This window comes from Sinocyclocheilus rhinocerous, unplaced genomic scaffold, assembly GCF_001515625.1.
Source record: "Sinocyclocheilus rhinocerous isolate Xijiao unplaced genomic scaffold, SAMN03320098_v1.1 scaffold1065, whole genome shotgun sequence".
Taxonomy (NCBI): domain Eukaryota; kingdom Metazoa; phylum Chordata; class Actinopteri; order Cypriniformes; family Cyprinidae; genus Sinocyclocheilus; species Sinocyclocheilus rhinocerous.
In genome coordinates, this window is record NW_015628720.1 from 1758287 (window position 1) to 1782264 (window position 23978).

Sequence of the window (23978 nt, forward strand, 5' to 3'; positions counted from 1 at the left end):
TACAAACCAGTGTGTTCATAATTAAGATAATAGACTCAAATAATATGGTAAGACACACCAATTTGCAGTATCAAGCAGCAAAACTAGTGGTTTTGTACAGCTAAAAATAGCTGGAAGCAAGTGAGACCGGAAGCAAGAACCATCAAATTTACAAATGGCTGCGCCCATTTTTCCGGGAAGAATAAGGTGGATAAAGAACATTTTAAGAAATGGAAAGATTCCATGTTAAAGTTTGTTCATCCAGAGGCACAAGGGAAATCATTTAAATCAGAGATTGTCCATGGTTGATTTCCTCACTGATATGCCTTGCACAGTATCCTCACATTTAAGATTAAGATTGAAATTTTCTCCCCTTTTTCATGAGAGCAATTCTACTGCAACATGATAGCCTCTTTAGAAAGTATAATGATCCCTTTGGTTTTTGCACACCACAGTATAGTTACAGCTTCCACAAAACATGGATTGATATGCCCTTGAACTGATACAGCTACACTGCTGTTTCTAATGAACGTGTCACAGAAATTATTACAAAGACCTTTTTAGATTACAATAATGTTCCTCTGGAGTGAGAACGGTAATGTCCAACTACCTGTTTGTTTCTGTTTTGAGGTTTATCGTCCACCTTGCTGATGAGATTCAGCGAAACCCGTGTAATAATGTGTTGCTCTGATCTGCTGTAATGAGGCGCTCAGGGAAAAGCTTGATTTCAGACATTCAGCTTTTAATTTGACAGTGTTAATGAAAATATGTTATTAAATGCCACACTACTCGTCAAATTGCTTTGATGACACTAACTTATTTAACCAACAACTGGTTAATTTGGATTCGTTAAATGTTTAAGTATAGCCTATATGTTTACATGACGGGCGAACTGAGGTACTATCACCATTAACCAGCAGATGGGGTCAGTGACTCTTCAATGATTGCCCTTCCTAATTTATCTGCTCCTTTCTTCTTATTCGTCTTCTGAATTCGATTTAAGATTTAAAAATCATTGTCAAGTCATTCTTATTGGCTAAGATTCTCCATCATCCACCTCCGTGAAGACAATCTAGATAGCCTACATTGTTTATCTGCATGTAATTTAATGAATGGCCCACTGTAACTGTTTGAATAAATCTAATTTTGCGTTTCTGTTGTGGTCTTTCACTGGGAGATGATTGATGGATAGCAAGTATTCAGTGAGATGGGCCATCTATCTTCTCTACAAGTGACCCTGTTTTAATTCAAGTCCGAAAAACGCTATTACAAGCTCATAAATTCAATTAGAGACAAGGGTTTATTGGTTTTGTGTCACAGTAGAGGACAAAAGAGCTCAGATTCAATGAAACGAGTTTAAGTGGAGAAACTATGGACACAATTAGGCATTAAATCTGCTTCTAGTCTTCTATGCAAACATAATAAATTGTTCTCACAGCTGCTTACATGAATTATACTCACTTCAAATGCTTGCTATTATGAATAATTTATCTTCAGCTGTATGGGTGAGAAGCTAAATCCTATGCTTTGTCACATATGATTAATTTCCTTGCAAATTAGACAGAGCTCTATGCCACCAGACAAAGAGGCCTGTATATAGATGGTGATCTAAACATTGCATAGTCATGATGATTACCTTTGTAAAAAAGAAGTGTGCTTAATTAAATGTGCACTTGTAGTGTACTTTAAATCTTAAAAGTATATTTAAAAGGATTTGAGCTATTGTAAAGCTATTGTAGCTATATGCAGGTAATATATATTGTTAATAAAATAAAAGGCTACTTAAGCGTACTTAAAGAGAATACACTTTTCATGACTTTCATTAAAAAGAGTTTCTTTCTTCTGTTGAACACAAAAGAAGATGTTTTGAAGAATGTTGGTAACCAAACAGCTATTGACTTCTATAGTATTTTTCCCCATACCATGGAAGTCAATGGTTACCAGCAACTGTTTGGTAAACAACATTCTTCAAAATATCTTTTTTTATGCTCAACAGAAGAAAGAAACTCATACAGATTTGGAACAACTTGAGGGTGAGTAAATGATGACAAAATGTTCATTTTTTGGGTGAACTATCCATTTAAGTATACTTTTAAAAATCACACTTCTAATAATATCAAATGATAAAATAATATCAAATGAAATGTTTTACCTTAAAGTGTTTTGTCATGCTTTGAAGAAGTACACTTATTTTGATGTGTTGACTAACATACTAAAGTGTATGTAAAGTACTTGATTATTAATACAAAAAAAATGCAACTTCATCATTGCAAATGTGTACAAATATATTTCAATACATGACAATATAAATTACAGTTTACCATAAATGCTTGTCAGTATATTTAACACTTTAACCATAATTTCAAAGACCCCAGAATTATGAAATTACATATAAAGATATACTAAATGGGTCAAAAACACTTTTAGGTTTAACTAATTGCATTTCATGTAAATTCAAACTGTAATACATAGTTATAATAATATATAATACATACATACATGTGTAAATACATTGTAAATACACTGTAAATAGCATACAATTTAATGAGCTCATCTCCAGTAATCTGTGTGGTTTATCGAGCGTATGGGGCTTTTTAAAACACAGACACTATGGAATTAATTACTTTGAATCACATTTTGGACCAACAATATTTCACAGCTCCTAGTTGCCTGAACAACCAAGTTCGTATTGAATAATGCTGCTGATTTGCGAGCTCCCAGCATGCATTTCAGCATGACTAATTTATGCAATTGGTATTATAGGCTTATTCTTTTGCTGTTTGCTGCATTTATTATTATGTAGTTGTTGTTGTTGTCATCACTATTATTTATTTGCTGTGTGGTATGTGGTGCTGTTAGAGCTCATCTTTTGCTTATTAATTGAGGTTTGTGTATGAAGTGTTGAACCATGTGTATTTATATAAAGCTATTGATCATGTTGTTTGTAAGGTTCTGTTTTTAAGAAAATTGCACAGTTCTCATACAGTATACATCCTTTATGTATATGCAATGATGACAAATTAGCATTAGCATTTTGTCATTTCTAAATGATAATTTCCTGAATAAGAAATCTGTGGTTGACTTGACAGGGATTTATTGGTTGAGTGAGACATTTTGCATTTAGTGAACAAACAAATTGAATTTGGCAAGACAAAGTGGGGGACAGTTACTCAAAAATCTCATATATATTTATGACTTAACTTTTCTTAAAGGTCCCCTGAAATGCTTAGAAACACGCAGCGTTACTCTATGTGTTGACGTCATTTTAACTGAACTTTCTTTTTTACAGTTTAAAATTGAATAGAGAAATGACCATGAATAGACTAAAGAAAATGCTCATCTGGCAGTTCAAATGTGTTTTAGCCAGCGCTGGATTATTATAATGAATTCAAACTAAAACCAAAACAATGTTAGTATGAAATAAAATAAAATAAATTAAAATATAAAAACTTTAAACCTATTTTATTTCAGCAACATTTCTCATTATCATTAACTTGATGTACTAAAATAACTAAAATTAAAAATGAAATAAAAATTTATAAAAACTATACAAACGTGTAAAAATGACACAACCTAATAAAATGATAACTAAAATGATACAATCTAATAAAAATGACAACACCATGAAACAAAATTACTAAAGCTTTAACTAAAATTAAAACACAAACAGAAAATATAACAAAATTCAAAATAATAAAAACAGTATCATACTAAAATAAAACTCAAGTCTGTCTCAATATTATATGACCGTCCATATTATGACTGGTCAAGGCCGCAGCTCATTTGAGTCTGAGTCTGGTCTGGAACTACAACACAGTTTTTTATCTGTGTTCTAGTAAATAGATTTAAGAAACTGGCAACAAGAACTTAAAGTGGAAACTTCTAATGTGAGTCATGAAAAATTAACACACAGAGCCAGTTTGATACATCATTTTTGAGAAGTGGTGCAAAGTTGCACAAAATGCAAAAATACCTGCGATTATCATTTGCATTCATTTCATCATTTAGTAAAGAGCACTAATGTTTCCTCTGAGACACGAGTTTGTGCCACCAGATGGCAAAACTGCATGGCTCGTGAAGCAGTGCTGGATCAATACAGACTACATATTATAGCTGAAGCCATAACTGCAGTTATTGATTGAGGGGGGCAGGCTGTGGAATGAATAGTGAGGTTTGGAGTCATTTATTGTACCCTTGCTCTTATGTGTTTTGCAGATATGTTGGATTGTATCTGGATAATGGGCCTTATCAGTTATATAATCAGAAATATAATGAAAAAGACTATAATAGAACCTAGATATATGATTCTACAGTATTCTAAAATATGATTCTAGAGCAATCTGAATCATAATTGTTTGGACTCTCATTATGACGGCATCCATTCACTGCAGAGGAACCACTGGTGAGCAAGTGATGTAATTTCTACAAATCTGTTCAGATGAAGAAACAAACTCATATATGTCTTGGATGGCCCGAGGGTGAGTATATTTTCAGCAAATTTTCATTTTTGGGTGAACTAACATTGTCTTAGGTGAATGTTTTGTCTAGATTATGTACACTCCCTGAAGCTCACTATAATTTGAGTGTTCAGTCAAATACTGATCTGATATTGCTATGACAATGTTGATGCCAGGCTTTTTGAATAAGTAGACAATTTTTAATATAACTTCGACTGGATTCGTCTGAAAGAAGAAAGTCATATACACCTAGGATGACTTGAGGGTGAGTAATTTATGGGCTAATTTTCATTTTTGGGTGAACTAACCCTTTAATTAATCCAGTTCATTCATGTGGGAAATGTATGGATATTTTATGTGTGTTACAGACTAAAATGGTCATGAGATGTTGTTGCTTGAAAATTATGACCTTGTGGCTAGAGCAGACAGAATCACTGGGTCTGTATGACTCTAAAGAATAGATCATATTCAGCTTGTGTGTACGTGTGTAAGCTACCAGAGTCATTTATTTATTTATTTGAATGCTTTAGCTTTGCTTTTTTTGTATAACTGTAGAAACAAATCTTTACACATAAAGGGGTCCCCCACCCCAATTATTGTGTCTTTGTAACATGCCTCATTTTGTCTTATATTATCCTGTAAAGTCTTGACATATGAAATAATGTCAATACTGGACTTAATGACTACAGACCTGTGGCTCTAACGTCTGTGGTCATGAAGTCTTTTGAAAAACTGGTGCTGGCCCACCTGAAGGACATCACTGGACCCTTGCTGTATCCTCTTCAGTTTGCCTACAGAGCAAACAGGTCTGTGGACGATGCAGTCAACATGGGACTGCATTATGTTCTGCAACATATAGACAGACCAGGGACTTATGTGAGGATCCCGTTCGTGGACTTCAGCTCGGCCTTTAACACCATCATCCAAAACCTCCTCCTGCCCAAACTAACTCAGCTCTCCGTGCCCACCTCCGTCTGTCAGTGGATCAACAGCTTCCTGACAGACAGACAGCAGCTAGGGAGGCTGGGAAAATACACATTCAGCACCCGTATAATCAGCACTGGAGCCCCTCAGGGCTGCGTCCTCTCCCCACTGCTCTTCTCCCTGTACACCAACGACTGCACCTCTAAAGACCCCTCTGTCAAGCTCCTGAAGTTTGCAGACGACACCACACTCATCGGCCTCATTCAGGAATATATATATATATATTTATTATTATTATTATTATTATAAAATAGGATTTTGTATGATTTTATATAGTATGATAGGAGAATATGGAGCTCATACTTGAGGAGGAACAAAATGTTGCAATAATATGCAATTCGGTGCAGTTGCTGATATTTATCTGTCTAAAAATGTAAGAATTATGATAGCTTGTAATGTGAAACAATGACATCTTTATAACAGTATAGCAGACTACTTGCATAAAATGCATATAAAAATCAGTTGACACTCTATATCACCTAATAAAATGTCTTAGTAAGATGATATTGAAATGCTTAGTTTTATGATCAAATAGTTTTTATTACATATAATGCAATGTAATACAATAATGAGAGATGAACAAATAAACTTCCTAAAAAAAATCCTCAAATGTATTATATTTGATACTCACATTTTAACATGGAGGGAAACCTGCACTGAGACACTTACACTGATCTCCCATGATGCCCCAGATCCACCGCAGCTATATATAAATGAGGACTTGTGCAGCTCTTATTTCTCATAAAGCACCTCCACTAATGCCAGCAAAGCTGTAAATGCTGGGCTACTAGAGCCATTAATGGGTGCTTGTCTCCACACCAGCTCTTCAGGAGACATGACAACAGATTTCACCTAAGCTGTTGTTTTTCATTTCAAGGACCTGGATTTCATTACCCGCCTCTCACACAAATTCCAGGTATGTGGTCTGTGTTCACTCAAACACTTGAGGTGGTTAGCTGTGTGAATTGCTCACCAGCACTGGCGGTCGCCATACTTTCACTGTCAAGAGCACTTTATAAACACTAACTGTTGGAAAGCATTGACTACTGAGCCATGCTCTCTGCTGAAACACAGCAGAAAGAATGTTTGGGATGATTGTATAAATATTGTTTTTCTTTATTTAAAACCGTTTTAGATAATTTGTTACATGTGTCATTTTTGATATATTAACTACAGGAGCCTGTTTTCATAAAATAAAACGTTAAAGAGAACAAGTTTTAAAATAAAAAAAAATAAAGTCACAATTACAAGAAATTACGTAATTAAATTGATAGTTCACCCAAAAATAAAAATTCTGTCATTACTCACCTTCATGTCATTCCAAACCCGTAAAACCTTCGTTCATCTTCGGAACACAAATTAAGATATTTTTGATGAAATTCAAGTGACCCTCCATAGACAGCAAAGCAACTGACATGTTCAAGACCCAGAAAAGTAGTAAGGACATTGATAAAATAGTCCATGGCTGTGTCCGAAATCGCCCCCTATACCCTTAAATAGGGCACTATTTGAGGGAACAGCCATTTTTAGTGGTGTCCGAAACCATAGTGGATGTTCTCGAGTGCACTCATTCAATCCCACAATGCACTGCAAAAACGAGTGTACAACTGGTGCACGCTCAACGGCTAGAGAATGCCCATAATGCACCGTGAGAGTCACGCGCCGAATGAATTCCCGCACCTCGCCAGAAGATGTCGCCCGCAGCTGAACAATCAATCCGTTAATTTTTACAAAGCGCTCATCCATGGCGTACAGCATAATGTACAACACGGGTATAAATGCATTGTAAATTGATTATTAAATTGTTTGATTAGAGTTTATACAAAAAACACTGTATTTCTGATTAAAATAAATACAAACTTGGTGAGCACAAGAGACCCCTTTCAAAAACCATAAAATTTAAAGGTGCCATAGAATGCATTGATACAATATTTTAAATTGTTCTCTGATATCTACACAGAAGGTATGTGGCTTAGGTAAGGGCAACAAATCTCCAGAAACGGCTTTACATGTCCATTTACAACCCTAGGATTTGTCCCTAGAATGAAATGGTCTGTTTTTACCTTATTTGGAAGGGTCATGAATAATAAAGTTGAGCTCTGCTCTGATTGGCTGTTTCACAGTGTGGCTCATTTCAGTAGCTCACACAGCAGGAAGGAAACTCCTTCTAGTGAACTGAATTAGTGACCTAATGTAGGGAATAGTGAATGAGGGTATAGGGGGCGATTTCGGACACAGCCCATGTGTCATCAGAGGTTCAACCTTAATTTTATGAAGCTACGAGACTACTTTTTGTGTGCAAAGAAAACAATCATTCAACAATCTCTTCTCTTCCGTGTCAGTTTTCAATGTGCATTCACGTCAGTACCACGACACATTCTTGTAGCTTCATAAAATTACAGTTGAACCATTGATGTCACATGGACTATTTTAACAATGTCCTACTTTCTGGGCCTTGAACGTGTCCGCTGCTTTGCTGTCTATGGAGGGTCACTTGGATTTCACCAAAAATATCTTGATTTGTGTTCCGAAGATGAACGAAGGTCTTACGGGTTTGCAACATCATGAGGGTGAGTAATTAATGACAGAATTTTAATTTTTTTGGTGAACGATCCCTTTAAGGTTTTGTTGATCAGATGCTTGTCAGTGGTGCTCAGGATCTGTAAATCATTCGCCATAGTCCTCAGTCATCTCTCCTTACTCTGTTTATGTGGTAAGTGAAATCTTATGTACTGTAATGTAACAGGCTACTGCTAGCAAGCAGCTAACCATGTCCCTTTAGTGGCTCGCGTTATGTTATTAGAACGCGTTATTTGTTTTCATTGCCTTTCTGAATACAGACACCAACCCATCCCTGCACATCACATCCCCTGCACAGCCTGGAACATAACATTTATTTCCATGATCTGCCATTTTTGCTATTATCCTCGCTTGTTTCTTCACAATACCTGCAGAACTTCTGATGATTCGGCTGTGCGGGTTCGGCTGGCGGCTGGCATAGAACATGATATGCAAATGTTGTGGGCGTAACTATTAGTGATCCCGACTGTAACGTCACAGTCGGTGCTATGTTCTGATTCGCCTATTTTTCAGTGGTCTTTTGCATGCACAAGATTTACATAAGAAGGAGGAAACAATGGTGTTTGAGGTTCACTGTATGTCATTTTCATGTACAGAATTGTTATTATTCAACTATGCCAAGGTAAATACAGTTTTCCATTCTATGGCACCTTTAAAAGGATAAAATTCTTGAAAAGAAAGCTTTGAGTTGTTTGGCATATTGTTACTGTTATTATTAGGGGTGCTCCGATTGATCGGCTGCCGATCATTATCGGCCGATAATCATGTTGGGATGATTGATCTATTAGTGATCCCGACTGTAACGTCACAGTCGGTGTTATGTTCTGATTCGCCTATTTTTCAGTGGTCTTTTGCATGCACGAGATTTACATAAGAAGGAGGAAACAATGGTGTTTGAGGCTCACGGTATGTCATTTTCATGTACAGAACTGTTATTATTCAACTATGCCATGGTAAATACAGTTTTCCATTCTATGGCACCTTTAAAATAAAATGTTAAGTATATACCAAAAGTTTGAAAAACTTTTCTTTTTTAATTTGGTAGTGTATATACTTTAAATTTTACATTATATATTTTAATTTCTTGTAGAAACAGATAAATATTCAGTGTATAATCTAATCTAATATTTATCTAATATAATATAATGTAATGTAATATAATATAATATATAATTAGAGAATATAAAAACCATGGAAGTTTTGAGTAAGGCACATCTAGTGACTTTTTAGAAAATCCTTTTAGGTAATATTTTTTAGATGGGTCTCTGCACTGCCTATTGATTTTATTTTCAAAATATTTATTGTGTCTGGCCCAGCATGTGGTGTCCATTTGGACTCTAAATTGGACTCGATCAAGCTTCAGTGAGAGTAGTGCCAGACTAAATGTAATGTGGAGTGGTGCATTTGCCCAGAGAGCAATTTACTGTGCCACTGATTTTCATTATTTCATGTATTGTAACTTTCTTTAAACCCTCAAACCCATCATAATTACCTCTGAGATAAGTGGTTCTCAGTGTAAAAACCAAACAAGGACTATCATACAAGTCTGCCTGATGCCCTCTGTGCATCTGACTCCGATAGCAAAAGCCCCGCAGCTACTTTCATGTCAAAGCAATGCCTCTCAGATTAAAGGATGATAATGTAGAAGCAGGAGGTCGAGGCTGGGTCTGGGACCTTGTTTATGTGAATAACAGCACTTTCTGTTTGCAGAAACAAACTACCTTTTGTTGTTTTTGGTATTTTTGGAGTTTGACAGCGTCTTGTTTAACTGTAACTGTTAGGAAAAGAGCAGCTTGAACATTCAGATAAATATCTACTTTTGTGTCTTATAGAAGAAAGAAAGGCTTGAAATGACATGCGGGTGATTAAATAATGACAGATTTTCTCATTTTAAACACTTTTTTTAAAACTATACTGCATTCTCAAAGTTCTTTCTGGTTGATTTCCCCTGAAAATGACTACGTTCTTTCCCACGCAGCAGTAAAAAAAACATAAGGAAAAATGTCTTCACTCTTCCATTATCTGAGCTATTAAGTGCATGATAAAGTTGCCTTGAGATAAAGTTCACCAAAGGAATATTTAATCAAGGATCTCAGGGAAGCTCCCTGCTGATCTCTAATGTATAGCACAGTGAAACAATCTAAGGATATTGTTTGCGATATTAAAGTAGCTGGGTGGTAAACATCAACATTTGTATCATTAAATGTGAATATGCAGACATTTGCAATCGTTACCTGCCGCCGTATGATGGAGGACTGAAGTTCAGGCTTTGTTTGCCCTGTCATCCATCATGTGAGCTTAATGTCAGTGCATAAAAGCTCTACCTTAAATGTTAAAGGATGATAATGTAGAAGCAGGAGGTCGAGACTGGGTCTGGGACCTTGACAGCACTTTCTGTTTGCAGAAACAAACTACCTTTTGTTGTTTTTGGTATTTTTGGAGGTTGACAGCATCTTGTTTAACTGTAACTGTTAGGAAAAGAGCAGCTTGAACATTCAGATAAATATCTACTTTTGTGTCTTATAGAAGAAAGAAAGGCTTGAAATGACATGAGGGTGATTAAATAATGACAGATTTTCTCATTTTAAACACTTTTTTTAAAACTATACTGCATTCTCAAAGTTCTTTCTGGTTGATTTCCCCTGAAAATGACTACGTTCTTTCCCACGCAGCAGTAAAAAAAACATAAGGAAAAATGTCTTCACTCTTCCATTATCTGAGCTATTAAGTGCATGATAAAGTTGCCTTGAGATAAAGTTCACCAAAGGAATATTTAATCAAGGATCTCAGGGAAGCTCCCTGCTGATCTCTAATGTATAGCACAGTGAAACAATCTAAGGATATTGTTTGCGATATTAAAGTAGCTGGGTGGTAAACATCAACATTTGTATCATTAAATGTGAATATGCAGACATTTGCAATCGTTACCTGCCGCCGTATGATGGAGGACTGAAGTTCAGGCTTTGTTTGCCCTGTCATCCATCATGTGAGCTTAATGTCAGTGCATAAAAGCTCTACCTTAAATGTGAATCTACTCTGATAAAGGTCTGGGCCATGAAATGATCTTTGTGATGGATGACATTCCCCGCACCCTGTCTGTGAAAGACAGCAGAATGACAAATCCAGAGAGCCGTGATATTCATGCTGGAAGGAAAACCGACAGCGTCTGCCTCAATAACGCTCGGCCCGACTCCATTTGAGCTGTTATTACATGTGCTTCTGATGCTTCATTTCAATATTCAAATATGCAAAGGATATTCAGGCATTTGGATGATCAGTTCACTGAGCTGTCATTACATCTTTTGAAGTAAAAGACACACTCTGATTCCATTCAGCGCTGTCACAAAGCAAAAAATAATTCTGCGGATATGAATCAGGGTTAAGCCAGGAAGGCATGTGTGCCATCTAATCAACATGAGCTGTGCAAGCAGGCATTGCCTACCCTTTTCATAGTGTAATTAACAGATTTTTTTATTTTCTCAGTGCAATCTGTGCCTGTATTTGTATTGCAACAAATATATTTGGGTTAGTTATTGATTAAGGATGTACAGTCCAGTTTTTAGATTTTTTTTTTTTTGGGGGGGGCATTAAGTCAACAATGTCAAGGTGATACAACTGTAATATTATTGCATCATAATGCATAAAAAGCCTCGTTTAAAAAAAAAAAAAAAATTTTTTTTTTGGAAAACATAAATAGTTTGGAATAATAATGTATGATAATTTATTTTAAATATTTAACCTCTACTTTTCAATTTTTGTAAAACTTATTTTTATTATTTTTTTGTCCAAATTTATGTTGTGTGACTTAAATAAATAAATCACAATATTTGTAAATTATATATAAAATATTTAAAAATTATTCTTAAAGATGTATACACATGTATTTAAATTGTAAGGATGTTATGTTGTTATTTATGAATTAATGACACTATTGATTTAGAAAAACTTAAAAATGGGTGTATATATGTATATATGTATATATATATGTATATATGTGTATGTGTACAGTGTATATATATATATGTATATATTAAAAAAATATATTTATAAATATTTTAAATATATTTTAAAATGATTATTGAAGATGTGTACACACGAAATAAGTGACAGTTAATAAATTATATTGTGTGTACACACTATTTTTTACTTTTTACTTGTTTACACTACATGACATTTTTAGAGTCAATAAATTCAAAAACATCTCTTGGAAATAGCATAAAAGTTTTTCAAAACCACATAAAAACCAACATGAATTCAAACAGTACATTTCTAGACTTTGGTTATGATGGACAGTCTTATTAGGCACTGTTTCAATACCAAACTTGTGCTTGTTTGTGCTTTATTCTTTTTGTTCAAATTTGGTAGATATATGCAGGTAGCCATATAGTTTTCTGTTCTTGTAGTACAGAGATTTTTCATGATCCATTCTTTAGTTATTCCCTGCTGTGCTGTCAGACATAAATCACTCCACTCTTATCTTGCACAAATTTTAATGGAAAAATAATTATGTTTCTTGCTGAGGCAGGAGTGCGTTAAGCTCCAAAAGTCAATCGGCAGATAAAGACGAAGAGCAGTTCAAAATGTGTTTATTCATCCATTCTGTTTGCTATCATTTTGTGTGCCAGACATGATTTAAACAGACAAAAGACTCAGAAAACTGAAAAAGATCTTGTATGTAATTGAAAAAGTCACTCTGTTATGTCAGCATATCACAGACAACAATATTTGGCCATAAGGAAGTACATTTTTTTATTATAGTCTAATCGAGTTGTCAACCCAGATGGCCTTTAGTTGTTAATTACAACCAAATCCATTGCAAAACTAATTACTCAAACACACATACAAACAAAATATTCATTAAACGTTTACTTCCCTGTAGGGCTATTGTTAAATCAATAGTCTGAGTTTTTTTTTTCATTGCAGTCTTGTGCAGAAATATTTTATTTCACAAAAACTGGCATTGATCTGCAGAAGGATAAACACAACATGAAACATCTCAGACAAAAAGCTGTCAAAGTCTTCTAATTGTTTCTGTCTTCTTTCATGTCAGTGCTTGAACAGTATTTGATTATCATCTCTCAAAACATCTCGAGTAACTGAAGATGGAATACGTCAAACATGCTTTCTCAGAGCTGAAGAAAATGTAGGAAGGATTTGGACCGTTTTTTATTTGTTTTTGTTTTTTTTTCCAATGTGAAATGTATTTTATTATGGATATTTATTTGTGTAATGAGATTAATAATAAATTAAGTAATCATAAATTAGAATAAGAGTTTGGCTTTCTTTCGTTTATATCAAATTTAAAGGAACAGATCACTCAAAAAAATTAAAAATTACTGAAAATGTATTCACCTTCAGGCCACCCAAAATGTTTGGGTGTTCATCCTTAACGATGAATTTGTTTCTTACAACCGTGCAACTTTTCACTTCACAAGACATTAATTGATGGACTGGAGTGGTGTGGATTACTTGTGGATTATTGTGATGTTTTTATCAGCTGTTTGGACTCTCATTCTGACGGCACCCATTCACTGCAGAGGATCCAATGGTGAGCAAGTGATATAATGCTATACCAAATCTGTTCCGATTAATAAACAACTATTTATTAACCTAACTCTACATCTTGGGTGGCCTGAGAGTGAGTAAATTTTCAGCAAATTTTCATTTTTGGGAGAACTATTCCTTTAAGGACAGAAACCTATACTTTCTGCCAAGTTTGCCCAACTAAAAATAAGATGAAATACAGAATCACATCAGTGACTCAGTGAATTTTGTTGAAACTTGTTGAAAGGACAAAGCATGTGCAAACCTCACTGAAGAATGGCGCTACGTGCTCAAGCCACCGCATCAATTCAACACCCTCTCATAAAGCTGTCAGTTGTAGATCTACGTGGCGGCTGACATCTTTAGACTGCTGAAGCTGAAGATGAAGGTGTGATGTGAGGGCATGCCGTATCTCCCTGCATAATATACCATAAATATGCACGACAATTCATTTTCTTAGATGCTTAAGATGTCAAGTCGGGTTGGGCTGCTGTGAGGAGGCTCGCTGTGAGACAGGAGCATGATAAAATGGCAGGACGTTCAGTGTTTCTTGACAGGAAACACCCTTGGGAGGCTGTAATCTCGTGAGATGTTTCATTTCCTCAAGCTCTTGATTCTGCTTCAGGTGTATCTGTTTGTTTAGGAGACATTTCAAGAAGGCTTAGATTTATTATTATTATTTTTTTTTTGGTTGTATGGGTGATTTTTAGGGAGAATAAAGCTAATAAAATCTATAGCGTTTATGACTTTCTTTAGTCTGTTGAGCACAAAAGAATATATTTTAAAGGTTGTTATTGACCAAACAGTTGATAGTAGCCATTGACTTCTATATGAAAAAAAAAACAAACAAAAAAAAACCAGTATGGAGTGTTGTTACCAATATTCTTCAAAATATATTCTTTTGGATTAAACAGAAGACAGAAAACCATACAAGTTTGGAACTAGCCCTTTAAGTGCAAACCGAACGTAATGTTTTCGGACATTTAATTATGTTATTTACAATTCAAATGTATTTCTTTTTAAATGTAAATGCAATTAGTTGAACTTTAGAGTGCTTTTTTGACCCACTTAAAAATGACCAAAGTAATTCTATATGGAATTTCTAATAACTTCTGTTGTCTTTGAAATATGGTTAAATTGTACTGTCAAATACTGAAAAGCATTTATGGTAAACTAAAAATAATCGAATTTACCTTGAAACTTATGTATTTAAATATATTTGTAATTACACATTTGTAATGTTGAAGTTGCAATGTAGTACATATAACGTGCAATATATTGTAAGTTTTACATAATTTTTTGTCAATATTATAATACATTATCAAATATACTTGTGATATCAAAAAGCACACTACTTTAAAATTCAATCTGTACTTCATATGTGCTTTAGTATCTTTGTCAACACAATGAGAACACTTCTTTGAAGCACGACGGAAGACTATTAAAACATAATTATTTAAAAATGGTAAGGTAAACATTTGATTTGACAATATCATAAAGTTTTTAAAGGTGTACCTAAGTGTGTTAAGAAACAGTCATGAAAGTCTACTCTCTTTAAGTACACTTAAGTGGCCTTTTATTTAAATTATATTATCTTCAAGTGAAGTGTTGTTTTTTTTTTTTTTTTTTTTTTTTTTTTTTCACAGGCATGACTGTTGAGCTCATGAACGCAGTGGCCAATCAGAGGTATTTAAACATCTGCTCAGTATCAGAATTCAGTACAGTTCCGTGCTAGTTTTGCACACGTGTGAATCCTTTCAATATAACCAACAAAGTGTAAACACTGTGTAAATCAGAGATTCATTGTTTGGGAAGCTTCTTTGATTATGTTTGTTTTTTTTTTTTTTTTTTTTACAAGAGTGACCAATCAGAATCGAGTATTCCAGAGAGCCGTTTACTGCGCAATAACAACTACCAGAGACAGACATTTGTGTAAACACAGTGGGAGTCCGTGTCTCTGTGGCGCTATCAAAACATTGCTCTGTTTGTTTGATTATACCAACCTGTCCAGCATAGCAACATCAGCTCAACCAATGGCGTGAGTTTAGGGTCGGGGATTTCTGATTTTGCGACCAATGGCAGATGGGGGAGCGCTGAGGAAACCCTCTTTGAAAAAGTCAGTATTTTTGTGATTTTTTTTAATGCTCTAGTGGTGGAAAATTTACACACCTCACTTTTAATACAACCATTAAACTTTTCACTAATGCTAAACAACTATTCAGTATCCAGATGAAAACAATGCCTCCAATAAACTGTACTATTTGGAAAGCATTACTATTCAAATCATGCATTTGACGACAGCCTATAAACTGATAATTATTCTGCCCTTGAAAAAGTCCTCCAATTTGAATGATAAGCAATTTATGTGCCGTTTCATTGTTCGGCAGGAGCAGAGAAAAAAAGAATCTCAAATTAATATATTCAGCGGATGCAAAGGCAAATATCCCTTTATTGTTCAGAGCTATTTGTTAAAGCAAGTAGGCAACGAGGCTTCAATTGATTCATTCTGTAAAGAGATCACACTGTGTCTGAGGTACCCCCAAGGGCCTCATGTGCAGCTTCAATTTCCAGCAACTGCAAAGCCATAAATGAGTGCAGAATCAACATCCTTCCATACAATTTCAATCAGTGCAGAGGGTTCTGTGCCAGGAAATGGGTAGAGGTGAATGATGGAGCTTATTTCGTCCCTGGCTTGTCTTTACAGCGGATTACTGGCTCGTGCTGTGGCTCACGAGAGCTGTGCTGATGTGCAAAGTCTGAGTCTTTTTCATTCAAGGTCAAGTAGTTGGACAAAACAAAATTCAGCTTGGACCAAAGGCCCTGGCTTCACTATTTTCCCTTACACAGATTAACCAAACACCCACTCTAAAAAGGAGCTTAAAGGTGAATCATTATTAACCATTGATTTTGAAATCCAATCCAAGACTAGATTTAATCTGTGCCGTGATCCTTCCTTTCTGCTTTGAATCCATGATCCAACGCTGATAAGTCAAACAGACGCAAAATATGATTTAGTGACTATTTCTACAGGTTATTGCTTATGCATAAGCAATATCAAAAGAGTAGAGTGCTGATATTCAAACCAAGAGCATGACTGTTTTTATACAACAACTTAAACAAGAAGTAAATATTGAACATGTTAGTTATCATATTGGCAATAACTTTGTATGTCCTTGCTCTGCCAACTCAAATAATTTTAAACGAAGCCGTGCAGAATACGCTGCTGTGCATCTCTAAGCATCACACATAATTGGTGCTTCATTCTTGAATGAGTCAGTGTTTCTGAAATGAAAAAGAAGATATTTTGAGGAATGTTAGTAACCAAATAGATGCTGGTAGCCAAATACTATTGAAGTCAATGGGGACCAGCAACTGTTTGGTTACCTACATTCTTTAAAATGTCTTCTTCTGTGTTCAACAGAAGAAAGTAACTCATACAGGTTTGGAACAACTTGAGAGTGAGTAAATGAAAAATGTTCATTTTTGGTTGAACTATCACTTTAAATGCCCTGATCTTAAATGGGGAATGTTGAATTATTAAGTCTGAGAATGATTTAGTTGGCTATGTAACACTTTCAATTGTCAAGAAATTACTATGGTTACCTTTGAATAACAAATTGCCTTTTTTTAACATGCAACAGAACACTTTCTTATGTAGTTGTATTTTGTAACTTTCAGAAGGGTGTACTCATTTTCGCAACATAACAATTTATCACTTTCATCCATCCATCCATCCATCCATCCATCCATCCCTGACAGCCTACTTGCTCATTAGAAGAAAATATCAGTATGATTGTGACTTTGCATTATACAGTGTAATGTTAAACAAAACTAATATAACACAAACAATATTTCAAGTGCTTTTCCAGTTAGTCTGCCACAACGGATTTTGCATACCTGTGATTGTGCAATTCTTGAAGTATATTTGCGGCCAGTATTTATATATACTTGAAAACAGTAAAACATGAGTTTTTACTGACCGCATGAACATTTGTCTCCTGGCTGGATGCTGAGCCATAATACCAAACCTCCCAAAGCAAGATTGAATTCAGTGCCACGATTGACAATATATCAGAGGCCACAACCTTGCTTTAAAAAACATTGCTTTCATTTATCAGGAGACAGTAGCACATAGCAATGAGATGGAAGAGTCTGAATGGCTGGATTTATAGATGGTGCTCTAAAAAGCATCAAAAACACTTCATTCTTAATTATTTGTGGCATCCATGTGTGTCATCCAATCTGAACAGTAAAGTTAAGAGGATGTTTGGACTGGTGGGTTAAAACACACTTGAATAAGCACTGTAATAAAAGCAGTCAAGCATCAGTGCAGCCCTCACTTTACAAACTTTTTTTTTCTTGTTGATCAAAGGCTCTTTATAAAATGTTAAAAGGCCTGAAGGGTTTAGTTTTATTTCAAACACTGCCACAACCAGTGCTCATTTCACTGACATAGGGTGTAAGTGAACATGTCATGTTTTAAAAAAAATAGAATTAACATTTGATATAGAGGGATGTTCACAAGATGGTACACAAGAGATGCGTGATTTCAAAGCTATAAGAGAAGCAAAATTATTTATTTATTATTATTTATTTTTTTTACAATATTTGAAAGTGATGCTTATTCATGCAAAATTCATGTGACTGGTTGGGAGGGCATTGCTATGCAGTTGCTAGGGTGTTTTGGATGGTTATTAGGGTATTGCAGGTTTTGTGGTCCCTAAGGGCCAGATTAACTAAACTGGGCAAATTAGGGTTAGAGCGCAATTCCATGAAAGCGCCGATGGTAGGGGAAAATTCTGCATATGATTTACTAACAATGCGCACATTAAAGAACACAGATGCAGTCAGATCATTTCCATAATGACCAGCGCAATCTACCAAGAGCAGCACAAATTACCACCTGCTTTAATAAGACATGCTTTTTTTGTGCGTTAAATAATGGCGTTAAAGTCCATATGAAATCAAAATTAAAGTTTTTTGGGTGTTAGTATCAATATGTTAGTTCGCGTGTGATTCATTTTAATACTCTCCTCCCATAAATTTGGCTTCTGAAAGGAAAACTCCTACAAATGCATATTCATCAAGGTCAGGCGCAAAAATAACTGTGTCCATGCCTTTTCAGCGCTATTTCTTCACTGCGCGTCTTTAGTAAATCCTAACAGTAGCCTACTATTTTAACCCCAAAAGATGGTTTGCGCTGGCGCAAGCCCTAAATATCTTGTTTCCACAATCTGGGATTTGTTCCCACACATTTTTTGTTTGCCAAAATGGTCTCATAGAAAAGAAATCTCTCTCCTCAACAAGACGTGTAATTTGAGAAATCATTGATATCCTTAGCAGGACAAGTTACTTGTTATGAAAAATCCTGAATGCATTAAGATTCCTTGGCTGAAGTCAACTATTCAAATATTGTATGAAAAGAGATTAGGGTATCCATTTTCATTTTGTTTGAAGAACTGGACAACATATAAATATTTATGACATGCATAAGCTTATATCAGTGTGAAGAAAAATAGACAAAGGTTGTCATATTGAAAATTTGTAGCTCAAATTATTGCTTGATATTTTTATTTAGAGAGCGGTCATAAATACACTTCAGCTTTTGGTTTCATTTTAGAATTTTCGACAAGACCACAAACAACATGTCAGTGTTTCAGTTTCTTTTTTTCTATGCAAACATGTGGAGACAAGTGGAGAATAAATGCTTATTTTATTCTCAGGGTGTTTTCAAGTGCTGTATTGAGATTTGATTATAGCAACCATTCATAGGAGGCCCGTTTCAAGGAAACAGCCTCCAGACCTCCAGAGAAAAATACGACAGACAAAAACATTTAATGCAATGCGACTGCAATTATTTTAATATCCCTGTTGTATTTAACAATTTTATCACATATTTTACTTGCAATAGTGTATTTAGTATTGCATTCTATCTCTTTAACCATAGTGAAATGATACTTTTAACTCTGAAACTAAACTGCCAAGTCATTGTCTTTAGGACTGAGTCATTGATTCATTCATTAGAACGATTCTTGTGTTGCTCGGAGATGTGCAACAACTCTACTTTAGATTTGTTTGGAATTATTTTCATTGGCAAAATAAATCAAAAACAGACAATATTCCAAGTCTAAACTGTAAGTCATCCAATATTAACATACTTGTTTACTGAACTGTTGTACAAAATCATTATGCACTGTAAAATCCAATAGTTTACCTTACTTAGATTTAATTAGTTATTTTTACTTAGTTGTTATACTTACTAGGTTTTATTAAGTTACAGCTACTTTCAAGGCAAATAAAACAATTTACTTACTGTTTTGAAGTTATTTTTCACTAGTTGCATTCACTCGTTTCCCAAAGTCAGCTTGAATGTTGAATTTTCAATACAACTGAAATATTTGAGAGAACATCATATAAGCTAACTTCATAAATTGATGTTGATTTTCCTAAAGTGTGTGTGTGTTTTTTTTAAACTCACCATTATAGTGATTAGCGTTCCCTTTGGTTGGGCACTTGGAACTTTGTTTATGTTAATATAGTTTTCTTTCACTTAATGCAGCAATGCATCATGAAGTCAGAGTTAATTGATTTCAAGGGAAGAAAAGTAATAAACAGGTTGCTTTTAGAAAGTGACTTATCTTCTAATTAAAGTATTAGTGTTTTTATTTTGCATGTTTTTTTTAATGAACTACTTCAAATTTCATTTTTCATAAATACCTTGAGTTGCTTTTAATTGGGTTTATATAATCCTTAAATAGTGTGTGGTAACATACTAAAGTCACACACAGACTTAAACATTCAGCACGTGCATCACAACAATGGTAACAATTCAATTTCATTTATTTGCATTAATTGTAACAATAACCATTTTATTTGCTCTTTTTGTTGTGCTACTACTGACACAAGACAGCAAATAAAATTGGCAAATAAAATCAACAACTGTAAAACAAAGCAACTGCATAATTTATTCATGCCGCAATGCACTCTGGGAGTCAGTGAGTAGCTATACTAAGTCATGAGTAAACCTAAATGAAAGGATCAAGTACCCCCTACAGTTCTTTTTTAGTTACTAGAACTCTCGTGTAAGTAAACTATACTAACTAAGCATTTGTCAGTACAACACACTATTCCTATTTCACTTTACTTAGTTTTTTCAAGGCAATCGGTTTGCATGCTTTTTTTAAGTAAGCCCAACTAATTAGATTTTACAATGTGACATTAGCAAACGTGCTGATATGCGGGAAAAAACAGCACTCTTGCCCAGGTATCAGTTAACTACATATATCCTTTATAAATAAAGTAAAAAATAAATTAAAAAACAAGAACTCAGCACAGGGACATTTTTGCCGTATAGCTATACCTCAAAGATCCTGAAGTGGACATTTGGAAGAAAAAAAAAATAAATAAAATAAAAGACACACTTTACAACCTGTCAGAGAGGAAGTTTTGGGTTAGCTAACATTCACAGTCTAGCTGTTGCATATGAACTTATGAATTATGCCAGTGACTCCAGGACAGCCAGTGCAAAACACTTGGTCATTTATTTTTTATTTTTTGCATTGTACTACACAATGTCAGTAAGAAATGCATTTTTGTGTTTCTAAACACTCCATTATAACAAGGCGATGAGCACTTTGAACAACAACAGACTGAGATGTCTATAATCACAATTGCACTGAAGCCCATAACATCAGGACTACCTGGTAAAAAACATCCATCAAGCTTTAATGGCTTTTATTGAGCAGCTGCCAAAGTAAATAATAAGTGCAAACCAAACATTCAGAATCTTTTGTCAAAATGATGTGCACTTGATTCTGAAAAGTGGGACAAAGGGCCACTACGTTGTGTAGATGGTAGAAATTTAGGTACAGGTCTCAGGTAGAGGTCTGCACTATAATAATAGCTCTCTCTTTTGCCTTGCACTCCATTTTTCTGCCTTCTCAGAATCGTCTGCCCTTGCTGCCCTCTGTCAAACACCATTCAGGTTTCTTTCCACTTCCATCTCCCACTTCAGCCTTTCCTCCTCCTCCAGAAGGTGCATGGTGCCTTCTGTTTAACATTTTGCAGTCATGCTGCAATGTATATTTTTCAAAGCCCCAACGACTTTCTTTCCAAAATACATGAATAACAGTCACTAGCTACATGAGCAGTTTTTTGCACTGCTATTCTACTATATTTGGGTCGGTATGATTTTTTTAATGGTTTTGAAAGAAGACTCTTACACTCACCAAGGCTGCATTTATCTGATAAATCATACAGGAAAAACATTAATATTGTGAAATGTTATTCCAATTTAAAATAACTGATTTCTATTTTAATATAATTTAAAGCATAACTTATTCATGTGATGGAAAGAGTCATTACTTCAGACTTCAATGCATGATCTTTCAGAAATCATTCTAATGTGCTGATATGATGCTAAAGAAACATTTCACATTATTATCACTGTTGAAAACCATGAGTCAATTTTTTTTTATATTCTTTGATAAATAGAAAGTTCAAAAGAACAGGGTTTTTAAAAATAGATTTCTTAACCATGTCAAAGTCTTTACTGGCACTTTTATTCTTTTCTGAATAAAAGTATTAATTTCTTAAAAAAAAAAAACATCTGACTGACTCTAAACTTTTGAACTGTAGTGTAAACATACAACATTAAACATTTAATATCAACATTCAGCACAAGTTTTAGAGTAGATATAGAGTGCAAAATAATATAAAAAAAAGACTTTTATTCTCTTACATTACCATGAATTTCTTAGAATTAAATTAATGTTAAACATTTTAAAACAAGCATACCAAGCTAACAGAAAAATGTAATAACATATACCAGAAATTCAGAAGAGTAAGTTAGAGACAAATGTTACAAGGATAAATAATATCTGTGAGCTCAAGAGCCAAAGGCAGTCCTCAACTCCATTTGTCAAAGATCCATTTAACAGAGTAATGGGTGCAGTCCTCCACAACTAACCTGTTTTATCTCGCTCTGGCAACACATTGACAAACTTTTCTTATATGGCACTTTCCTTATAGTTCCACCATTTCATATCAGTTTTCATAATCCACTGAAAACTTTTATTTAACTGTGTATTTCACAGAGGAAATATGCCTTTCAGGAAAGTGAAATATATCTTGTAACTCAACACAACAAGAAAATATAATGGCATCTAAAAGAATTTTAATGTAAGAAAGTACTGTATATGTGTAATAAACACACAAAAAAATTATCAAGTATAAGCAGACTGAACTGAAACTAGAAAAAGGAACATTTACTTTTATCTTTCGTTCAGTGCTCCTGCTATAAAATCACATGCCACAAGCAGCTGTGTGAGATTTGGAATTTTTGCAGAATGGTCAGAAAGTACTTGATAAAACCACAAAGAAACAGCTTTACTTCACATTTCACATGACATTTAGGAAGCATGAAAGCTGTTACATTTTCGGAAATAGATGCTAATAAATATTTCTGACATAATAAGCCATTCTTCGACTCTACTGTACATTTCTGTTTTCATTAAAATCCATATTCACTCAAGGCCATTCCATAAGATCATTCAGCACTTTGCGATATGGTTTATGGAATCGCTTCCCTTGTGAAAAAGAAGTGCACTTACTTTTATTGCATGTGCACTTTTAGTGTACTTCAAATCTTAGAAGTACTTTTTATAAAAGCAGTACACAATTCAACCGTATTTCAAAGACAATGGAAGACAATGGAAGTAATTATGAAATTATATAAAGATATACATGTGCCTGGTCTCACAGTCAAGTCAAGGCTTAGATCAAGCCAGGATTAGGCCATACTGTAGTTCAATTAGGACATTTAAACGTGCTTTAAAAACATTACTGGTGTGTGCATCTTCAGACAAATCAATGGCACTAACATATTTGAAGTCATGCATTTTATTCTGGGACTACGCTTAAGCCTTGTCTGTGAAACGGGGTTTTATGTTTTTTTTTTTAATATCTTAAATTCAACTAATTGCAACTAATTCTAGATTTAAGATGGCGCCGCAGACGGCCGCCTCAGTGCTGGGCTCTCCAGTGTTTGTACTGTTTTTGTTAGTTTTTCCTGTTTTTTGTTTCTCAAACACGATCAGTTTTACCAGGGATGAACTGCTGAACATTCGGCAGAACACAACAAAATCTCCTACCAGATTTCGATTATTCGGACGTTTTGCTGAACATTGTAGTTGGTGGAGCTGCGGTGCTGATCAAGTGCTTCAGGATGCGCAGACGGGGGAAGCGAGCCGGCGCGCTCGTCAAGCTCAGACATAACCGTAAGCCTTTCTACTCGCCGTGGGAATTTTGCTCGTTCATTCTCGTGGGTGTTTACATTCCTCCGCAAGCGCACGTGAGCCTGGCTTTACAGAAACTCGCTGATCTGATCACAGAGACAGAGCAACAACACCCGGACTCTGTTTTAATCATTCTCGG

General features: G+C 34.8%; 1 protein-coding gene across 1 annotated transcript in view; it reads right to left on the reverse strand.

Annotated features, from left to right (window-relative positions):
• LOC107738366 (eukaryotic translation initiation factor 4 gamma 2-like) overlaps nucleotides 1–23817 on the reverse strand; it is a 46969-nt gene extending 23152 nt beyond the window's left edge. The window contains exon 1 of the mRNA XM_016550116.1: nucleotides 23696–23817. Within this exon, the coding sequence (XP_016405602.1) occupies nucleotides 23696–23817 (122 nt within the window). The remainder of the gene's footprint in view (nucleotides 1–23695) is intronic.
• Nucleotides 23818–23978: the final 161 nt, after the last annotated feature.